Source organism: Phalaenopsis equestris, unplaced genomic scaffold (genome assembly GCF_001263595.1).
Source record: "Phalaenopsis equestris unplaced genomic scaffold, ASM126359v1 Scaffold000761, whole genome shotgun sequence".
In the NCBI taxonomy this organism is placed as follows: Eukaryota; Viridiplantae; Streptophyta; class Magnoliopsida; order Asparagales; family Orchidaceae; genus Phalaenopsis; species Phalaenopsis equestris.
Window position 1 is genome coordinate 3,648,436 of NW_018165201.1, and position 10,351 is coordinate 3,658,786.

Sequence of the window (10,351 nt, forward strand, 5' to 3'; positions counted from 1 at the left end):
CCCCCCCTAATTCAAAACCTTGCGAATCTTCTCCATGGGAACATTCAGGCATGTTTAAATCTACATAATCATATCGAAGAGAAGTTAAATCCAAAGAGAAATTTCTTTTTTTAACTAAATCATTTTACTCAAATGCTAATCCAGAATTTACTTTTTTATATGATATTTGATTGACTCTTCATTATACCAATGGATTCTTAGTGACATTCTCTCGAAGTTCAATGATGTGATTTTAGGATCATCACCATGGACTATTTTCTTGGAGAAATTATTTTTTAAAGCTTTCATGCTCATAATATCATCAATATTTCTATGAACGTATGCTCAAATCATAATGATAGGTGATTTGATTGATCCTCTACTAGGGTTGGATACCTAGATCATCTAATCAAATAGAATTAATCCACCAAACTTCTCAGAATATTTGTAGTAGCTTTAAATTGTACTAGAGGAAAGGTTACCTGGACTAGAAACTTTATAGTTAAGGCGAGCACATCTCGCTATCTTGGCATCATCATAACGAACATCTCTATAGATGAGCAATATTAAAAGGGAATTTTACATACATATCACACAATTCTCATATTTTTCACATATCTAACACCCAAAGTTTGATATTCACTCTTATAACATCTTGGTATCATAAAATTATGCATTAAAAGTTGCATTTCTCTTTTAAAAAGATCGTGATGGTGGTTAGTTTTGTTGTGATGTCATAAACCTTTGCATGAAAAGTTGTATTTCACTTTTAAAAAGATTATATTGGAGGCATTTTTGACTCTGTTAAAGATTGGAGTTTTATGCATGTATTTGTGAATGTTTTAGGTGATAGATATATAAATACATAAGAATTGTGTGGCAGTATGTAAATGCCTCAAATTAAAATAGCAGAATGAATGAAAACATTCGAATGAATAAAACTAAAGCAAATTGCTTATACCATTTACCTTCTCAACATTTCCACCTACTCAAAACATGCAAAACTGCATCAATCTGCATCAACAAGTCATTCATACATCAATATGTATAGAAATGAAAATAATTTTTCTCCAATATATTATTGGCTTTGCTCTAGCTGAGGATTTGATCTTAAAACAAAAGAAGTCTATTATACCAATGTATAAAGTAGAATAGTGATATTTCTTACATAAAAAAGATTCAAATCCATTTATTGAACTGCAGAAGTAGTGATAACAGACTCCTGCAAAGTGATGAGAGACCATTCTATATGGAGTAATCAATATATTCTAATATATCAGCCGCTTTATAATGAACTTAATGTTGAACCTTAGCTCTCAAAGTCATTATAAAGCAAGATTTATCCCCCAATAATGTTGATGTAAGATTGGTCATTTGTGTTCTAGTTTAGGCCCTTCAGAATGGAAATAATTTTTTTTTAATGAATATCTTTACCAAAAAGTGATTAGGATGAGATTGAAAGCCCTTAAATTTGCTTTGAGATGAGTGTAATATTAATTTCTGACCCGTTGCACTCATCTCAAAGTAAATTTAAAAAGTTTATGATGCATCCTAACCAAAATTTTAATCATAGAGAATCTTTAATGTTCTCATCTGCAACGATATTTAATTTATCTCTTTATTTTCTTGAAATTAGCTACACTTGATTGATTCTCTTGATTGATCTAAAACCTTGGTAAAATTATTCTCTTTTTGCAGGGAGTGCTAAAGGTGAATCAGTTCATTGAGGTTCGTCCCGGCATTGTCATGAAAGATGAGAATGGAAATATAAAATGCACTCCAATTTATTCTAGGATTGTATCTCTCTTTGCCGAGCAAAACGAGCTCCAGTTTGCCGTACCCGGCGGACTTATTGGCGTCGGCACCACAATGGATCCTACGCTAACCCGTGCGGATAGGCTTGTTGGTCAGGTTCTTGGTGAGGTGAATTCGCTCCCTGATGTCTTTGTGGAGCTCGAGGTCAGTTTCTTCTTTCCAAAAAAAAGTTCTGGAATTTGATTTTTGTCCTGTTTGAAACATCTGTGCTGTGTGTGTCTTTTACATTCATCTAAAGAAAACTTGAAATAAAAAAAAAAAAATTTAAAAACTTGAAATTTTCCAAGGAAATGTATGTACATACCACAAAATTCATTTGTATTTACATATCTATATTTAATCTTATAAAAACTCGGGGTCATAAAATTATGCATGAAAATATGTATTTCACTTTTAAAAAAATAAGTGACGGTTTAAATGTTAGATATGTAAATACATAAAAATTGCGTGGTGTGTATGTAAAGCCACAACGTTCTATCATTGTTCCTCCTATTGCGCTATTTACAATTTGGCAACACTGTCAGCAGCATAATCTAAGGTGTCTGACACATGCTTTATAAGCACTGAGCAGAGGGATCATTGGTACCCAAATGCTCAATTCTAGACTCAACTCATATTATATCTGTTTATGAAATTAAATTTGTATTTATGCGGCTTATTTTTGGCTATAAGTTACCATTTTTTGATAATTTTGTCCCAAATTTCTATTAGTTCATAGGAATTAGATTTGAATTTGATTTAGATGCTTGGATTTATTTTTATAAAAAGTAGATTATGGATGCCATTTTTTATCAGTATGATTTGAACGCAGTCTTTTCCTTTGATATTTCCTTTCTCCCTCTGAAGGAGACTGCTTGTCTCAAGCTCCCTTTTTGCCTCTTCTATAAATTTCTCATATTTACAACCTCCCCCTTCCTCAATTTTTCTTTTAAACTTTGAACCTCTTTCTCCCTTTTCCTCAAATTTCTCAAATTTCCTTTGTATTTACATATCTAACACCTAAAGTTTGATATCTACATTTAGGAATGTTTACATTTACACCACTCCATTCCTTTGTATTTACATTTTTAAATTTACATGCATACCTCGCAATTCTTATGTATATACATGTCTAACTCCTAAAGTTCGGTATCTACGTTTGGGAATATTTACATGCACACCACTCTATTCCTTTGTATTTACATTTCTAACACCTGTACTTCAGTTTTTACAAAGTTTCGGTGTTAGATATGTAAATACACATGAATTGGGTGGATATGTAAATGCCCCTTCCATTCATAACATTTTTCTATGCAGCTGATTCCTCTCTGATTCTCAGTTTGCAAGTAGCATATACATGTGATAAGAAAGATTCGAGTGTTAGAAATATAAAATTCAAATTATACTTGTCATCAATGTAATAAATTCATAAGAACCATGTGGTATGTATGTAAATCCCCCAAAATTTATTTTCTCATTTTTTTTAATCATTCAGGTCAACTTCTTCCTGCTGCGAAGACTGCTGGGCGTGAGGACGAAGGGCGCCGAGAAGCAAGGTAAAGTCGCCAAATTGACAAAAGGCGAGATCCTCATGCTTAACATTGGATCCATGTCGACCGGAGCTCGAGTCATCGCCGTCAAAAACGATCTCGCCAAGCTGCAGCTGACGGCTCCGGTGTGCACGAGCAAAGGCGAGAAGGTTGCGCTCAGCCGGCGCGTCGAGAAGCACTGGCGGCTCATCGGATGGGGCCAGATCCAAGCCGGGGCTACCCTGCAAGTTCCTGAGGCCCCTAAGAATATGTTTGGTTGAGTGAAGAGAGTGGAATAATACACCAAATCTTTGCCATAAGGAGAAACCATGTGGGAGGGAAGGGAGCTTCTTGGAACTATTTTTGTGAGGTGGAGAAGAAAACATTTTTATTTTATTTTATTTTTTTTTTGCAGTTTGTTGAGAGTTTAGATTTACATGATGCAATTTGGGTTTTACGCTGAGATATTGTTTATTGAATGTATTTTCTTGGTAAGATTGGTTTATTTTTAATAAATAAACCATGATTGTGGTGTCATTAATCACTGTTTGATTGGTTAAAGAGTGTTATTTGAATTGTATTTTTAGGATGAATGAACGCTCTAACTCAACACATTGGAGCGCATATTTAGGGCTGTCAATTTGGCTCGTTGTTCGTGAACAGCTTGTGTTCGGCTTCGTGAATAGCTCGTATTCGGCTCGTTAAGCAGCTCGTGTTCGGTTCGTTCATTAAGCTTAACGAGCCGAAAACGAACCAATTTTTAAGCTTGAAATATAAACGAGCCGAACCCGAACAACAGTTTGTTCGTTCGTGTTTGGCTCGAAATGGCTCGGAAAAAAAAATATATAATTATTTGTATAATAATATATTACATATATTATTTACATTAATATATTATATATATTTATGCCTAAGTTTAAATTATAACACCTTGTGTGGCAATGTGGTTAGTGTCTTCTTTTGTATAAATTTGATCCAGGTTCGAATCTCATATTTTACATATATTTTTCTCAATTTTTGTTTAAAGAGTCAATTTTGCCGAACATGAACACGAATATTTAAATCGAGTCGAACACAAACACACTGTTCCCGAGCCGATTTCAAACATGAGCTATTTCGAAGGAGCCGAACACGAGCCAAGCCTGAGCTCGCTCAAGCTCGGCTCGTTTACAGCCCCACACATATTATGATAATGTTTAGTCATTTATTATTGGTTGAATATTTATGATAATCCAATTAATTTCATAGCATCATAAAAGCTTACTTTAACCACACCCAACATTATATGCATATAAATAGACACTATATAAAGGGGGAAAAAAGTGGAGCATAACCATCATTGACCAAGTCAAGAGATATTTTGTGGATTCATATGACTAAGAAGAAGAGATTTTAGTATGGATATTCTTCATATTTTTCTAGCTCAAAAGTATATATTAATGCCTATTTATTGCATTCATTTGATCTATTTTGAGTGTTTTATTGAGAGTACAAATAATTTCTTTTTGAGCTATTGCACCGTATTCGAATAGAATTTCGGCGTAACAAAATTATCTTAATTTATAAAATTTAAATGAAAATATGACACTTAATAGGACATAAGGGAGAAAAAAAATTTATGTAGTGGACCTCATTTTGTGGGATAAAATATTATTGTTGTTGTTGTTGCAACTGTTATTTTTTGAAATGAGAGAACTTTGATTACATCATGCTAACATATGATGGAGTGAATTACACCATGTCACCGTGTCAATATGTCAATAAGACCGCATGAATTACGAAAAATTATAACGTCCATCGTCCGGACGCCGAGCTGCATCCGGACGACGATCGAGGGCCTCCGCTATATCACAGTCGCCGCCCGGACGCAGCTCGGCATCCGAACAAAGAACGTAATAATCTCTCGTGAATTACACCATATCATTGTGCTTAAAGACATGTTGCAATCCATGTCATCATCCAAATATCCAAACATACAAAATATTTTCTCGTACAATTGAGCCAAGGCTAGTTATTTAGGGCACAAATTTGGCTCTATGAGTAACCCGAGAGCCGAGTTCAATGAGCTAACAAGCCAAGCTCAAATCAACCTCAACTTGACTACTTTTTTTTATTATTTACCTTATAATTATTCAATCTAATTGTTAGTTTATTATAGCACTAACTTCAATTTAGATACTCACCTAAATATCAAAATTCATGATAAAATCCCAACCCATAATTTTCATTTTTATCAAATTTTCAATGATTTGATCATGACACGCATAAATGCATTGGGTTGGTAGCTTAAAAATACCATGGAGCTAGATTTTCCAAATAACAATATTTCGGGTTCTATGTGCAAGCTTGTTAACAATCCAATTCAAGTCGAGCTAGGGGTCGGCTCGAAATCGGCTCCTTGCTCGTGATATTCAGTTTCGAGCCAAGCTAGCTCAAAATTGAATCAAGCTCAATCAAGCTCAAAATTGAATCAATTTGGCTAAAATTGAGTTATCTGGATTTGTTTCAGCTCAAAATCAGCTTGATCCGACTCAAAATTGAAATAAACTCAAATTGAGTAGTTATTTGGATTCATTCTAGCTCGAAATCATCTCAATATAAGTCCGTGACTCATTATTTTCAAATTTACTTGGGATTTCATATATAACTTTTATAAATAAAAAACATTAGAGTCTGTTCAAGCTAATTCATGTATGGCTCGAAATCAACTCAAAAAAAATTCGATCCAAAATTTCAACTTATAACCCGACTCATTCATTTCAATCCGATCTCGATCCAAGCCAAAATTCGAATCAAGTTTCAAGCGATTAACAATCTTCAACCTAAATTCATAGCACTATCTCTATGCATGTAATTATCCCTAGTTAAAAATATTACAAATATCACTCATTTAACATCAAAATGCACACCTTTCATGCAGACTATACACTGAATGAAAAATATAGAGATTATATTGATATTCTGCTTTCAACAAATACATATAAAAAAAAAAAGGGTTTACCAACGGTCAAAAAATAAAATATAATAAACATATAGTTAATTAAACCCCGAACATCGAAAGGGGGAGAAAAAAAAAACATAGAGAAAATGACTGAAATCTCTCTTCTACCGCGAGAAGCTGATATCCCTCAAAAGAAACAGAGCAGAAGATATCAACCAAAATGGCGAGAGATCGAGAATGAAAGAAAAAAGAGAAAAAAACAAAATCAAACCGCCGAAGCAGAGGAAGAAGAGGTGGGGTGATCGCCAAAAATGCGTTTACGGAAATCGGAAACCATGAGAGGGAGGCCTTTGCGAAGGGGTACCTTGGGTTCCCAGCCGAGGAGCTCTTTGGCGCGGGTGATGTCGGGCTTGCGTTTGTGGGGGTCGTCTTCGGTGTTGGGGCGAAACTCGATGCGCGCGTTGGGGTCGATGGTTTCCTGAACAACCTGCGCGAGCTCGATCATGGTGAATTCGCCGGGGTTTCCCAGGTTGAAGGGGCCCACGTGTTCGCCTTCCATTAGTTTCATCAGCCCTTCCACTAGGTCTGATACGTACTGGAAGCTTCGGGTTTGTTTCCCGTCCCCGTATACCGTTAGCGGTTCCTTTCTTAATGCCTGCACGGTTCAGTTTTGTTTTATGTGATGTGAAAGAATTGGGGGGTATAAATGCAAGAAATTAATTTTAAGGTGTTAGATTTATAAATATGGAAAAAAAAGAACGGATTTTGGGTGGTTATATGGCTGTAAAAACATTTTTAAATCTCGCCCAATTATTAGTGGCTTTAATGTGTCGTCAGAATTGCTTAAATCCACAAAAAACTTGGTTTTGATAAAAGCAAATTTTCAGTTGGGATCTAATAAAAGCAGTCAAAAATCCGGTTTTTAAGTGCATGAGAATTGAGTGGTATGCATGTAAATGCCCCAAAATATTAAAAATATAATTAAATAGGATAAATCATCATGAAAGAAAAAATGTGAATCCATAGGAATAATAAAGAAGAATACTGACATGTATAACAATTATAAGAACAAATATTACATGCTGATGATAGGTTCGAATAAGTACAGATTGGACAATATCACTGCAATAACACCACAAATCCATAGGTACATTATCCTCACTTAATTTTTCCTCCAATTATAATTAGCTATACTATGACCGAACAGATAGAAAAGTAAAATTTATTTTATTTATCAAATGTATTTTAAAAAGAGTAAGCTTAAAAGGGTCAACTGAATAACGCTTAATTGCACGCCGCTTGATTTTTGGCCAGAACAGTTGGAAAAAATATTACCTCAGGAGTACTGATGCTGATGCATCAGTACTCCAATGAGGGGGTGCCACGTAGGCAATGGTCCTATCGTGGTGCCTACGTGGCACCCCCTCATTGGAGTACTGATGCATCAGCATCAGTACTCCTGAGGTAATATTTTTTCCAACTGTTCTGGCCAAAAATCAAGCGGCGTGCAATTAAGCGTTATTCTTTTAGGAACTTGGCGCTTTAGGTTCAAGGAATTTTGAAAAAATTTTGGACGATAATATCACAAATATTTTATGTAATTAAAGTTTTAATCAAAATTTAGTTAATTGATCCCAAACTAAATTTTTTATTTAGTTTACAGCTCATATTTAACAGATCAGATATCGTCTAGATTCGAACCAAGAAATAATGAACCAAAACATGCAAGGCCATAGCCCATCATGTGCAGCTTACTTTAAGCTTAGTTTTAAATTTGGTAACGGCTTCACAGATTTTCCTTTTTATTGGAAAGTTATGATCGGTAGGGGATCTCAAATCCAATATAATACATAAATAATTAATATTACATTTATCATAAACCAGATTTAATATTCTGAGAATCAATCATGATTTTAAATGCAAGAATTTACGAATCTAATAAAAAAAAAGTGGCATTTACATTCATACCACATAATTCTTATATATTTACATATCTAAAACCTAAAATTTAATATTGAGGCTCATGACACTCGAATTTTAAAGCCAAATGCATCTTTTATGCATCTTATATGTATATATATATATATATATATATATATATATAATATCACAACAAAATCAGAAATTCAATAGAGGAGAAACCGATTCGAAGAGAACGGAACCTGGGCGACGAAGTTGCTGACGACCCGGCCATCATCGATGCACATGCGAGGCCCGTACGTGTTGAAGATCCGAGCGATCCTCACCTGTTCCCAATTAATCATCACATAAAAGTACTAAGTAATAATTATGTTGACAAGTAGAAGAAACTAGGCGTACTTCGACTTGAGCTCCGCGGTGGTAATCCATGGTCAGAGTTTCGGCTGTCCGCTTCCCTTCGTCGTAGCAGCTTCGAACCCCTGCACGTCCCCACCATGGCGTGTGAATAATACAATCAGAAAACGCCATGAAAGTGAAAATTAAGAATGGAGCCTAAGGGGGGAGAGAGAGAGAGAGAGAGAGAGAGAGAGAGAGAGAGAGACCAATGGGATTCACGTTGCCCCAATATGTTTCGACCTGCGGGTGCTGAAGAGGATCGCCATAGACTTCGCTGGTGCTAGTGAGGAGGAAGCGGGCGCCGATCCTCTTGGCCAATCCAAGCATGTTGAGAGTTCCCACAACGTTGGTCTTGTGCGCTCACCCAAATCGTGAGTTAAGGAAATTAAAGAAGAAAAGAAACAGAAAAAATAACAACCAAAATTTACTAGATCCGTGATGAAAACTGATCTGATTTTGACCGGATCGAATAAGGGGAGCAATACATGGAGAACGATATGGAATTAAAAAAAACGAAAATCCGGGGTGTAAAAAGTAAAAGGAAAATCAAGTTTCGTGCGCCCATAGAACAGAACAAGGGACAGAAGCAACAGCCGGAGAGCAAACATAAATAAAATCCGATCAATGAAAAAGGATATGATCGTCTTGACGGGATTAAACTTGTAATGAACAGGGGAAGCGGGACATGCAAGGTGGTAGATCTGATCAACTTCGAGAAGCAGCGGCTCGACGACATCGTGACGGATCAACTCGAAATTAGGGTTTCCGAAATGATGCATGACATTCTCTTTCCTCCCGGTAAAAAAATTATCCACCACAATAACGTTATCCCCCCTTTCAATCAGCCGATCCACCAGATGGCTCCCTACAAATCCTGCTCCTCCGGTAACCACTACTCTAAGCCCCTTTCTCTTCAACCCTAGCGGCACTTTCCCCCCAACAGAACCCATCCTGACCGGTTCAAACACCTGCCATCGCTTCTCGGCCATCGCCGCCATCCCAACCATCACGTGCGCCGCCCCTGCTATCTCCCTAGGAGTCGCTGGAGATCTCGGAGCCAACGCCAAAACAATCGCGGCTAGACCCATCCCGGCAACCAGGAAGATAAGCCGCTGCTCCCGTAGAAGATACCGCACCGGTCTTGGAAGCGATGGCCACCGTTTCATCGGCTTCGGCGAGTAGAGGGCATCACCGAGAGGCTGAGCTTCGTGGCCCCGGTAGATGAGCTCCGAAGCCATCGTCGTTCCGGTCAAATCCGGGGGCTTATAAGAGGACGAAAACGGTGAGATTATAAGTAAAACAATCAGCTACAATAAGAAGAGTTCGCCGGGCGTTTCACCTCCGGCAGGTGAACTATGCCGCTCTGTAGTCTACGGGACTATAAATAGGTCGACGAGTCGGCGAGAAGGCATGATCTGCTGTGCCTCCGGAACATTTTAAGGTGCTTTTTGTGCTCACCCACCTCGGCGACTGTAGTTTCTTCTTTCTTTTACTTTAATTCATTGAACGCTAACGCTACATGAATTAAAACCCTAAGTTTATGATACAATTACAGGTGATACCAATGTCGTGGGAATGGGTCCAAATGTAAATTGAACAAGAAGATGGGGGCTTTTTAGGAAATGCATATGCGGACTTCATCTCGTTTTTTAAATCTCGTGAGGAGAATCCGTGGAGTCCGATTCCCGCAAAGTAACGGATGGTTGAGAGGGATTTACAATTAAGCGCTAATTATCATAGGCGGTTTAATGCTAAGTATGAATTTAGGTAATTAATTATAAATCTCTTTAGC

General features: G+C 36.8%; 2 protein-coding genes across 2 annotated transcripts in view; one reads left to right on the forward strand and one right to left on the reverse strand.

Annotated features, from left to right (window-relative positions):
• The window catches only part of LOC110030893 (eukaryotic translation initiation factor 2 subunit gamma-like), a 31,279-nt gene extending 27,440 nt beyond the window's left edge, over window positions 1-3,839 (forward strand). Inside the window, exons 8-9 of the mRNA XM_020733868.1 lie at window positions 1,678-1,938; window positions 3,269-3,839. Coding sequence (XP_020589527.1) covers window positions 1,678-1,938; window positions 3,269-3,583 — 576 coding nt within the window. The 3' untranslated portion in view covers window positions 3,584-3,839. The remainder of the gene's footprint in view (window positions 1-1,677; window positions 1,939-3,268) is intronic.
• A 2,491-nt stretch (window positions 3,840-6,330) lies between these two features.
• LOC110030905 (UDP-glucuronic acid decarboxylase 2-like) lies at window positions 6,331-10,029 on the reverse strand. Its single transcript, XM_020733885.1, has 5 exons — window positions 9,198-10,029; window positions 8,766-8,913; window positions 8,563-8,642; window positions 8,406-8,489; window positions 6,331-6,898 (listed from the first exon to the last, which is right to left on the reverse strand). The coding sequence occupies exons 1-5, from the start codon at window positions 9,795-9,797 to the stop codon at window positions 6,509-6,511; spliced, it is 1,302 nt and encodes a 433-aa protein (XP_020589544.1). The 5' UTR covers window positions 9,798-10,029; the 3' UTR covers window positions 6,331-6,508.
• Window positions 10,030-10,351: the final 322 nt, after the last annotated feature.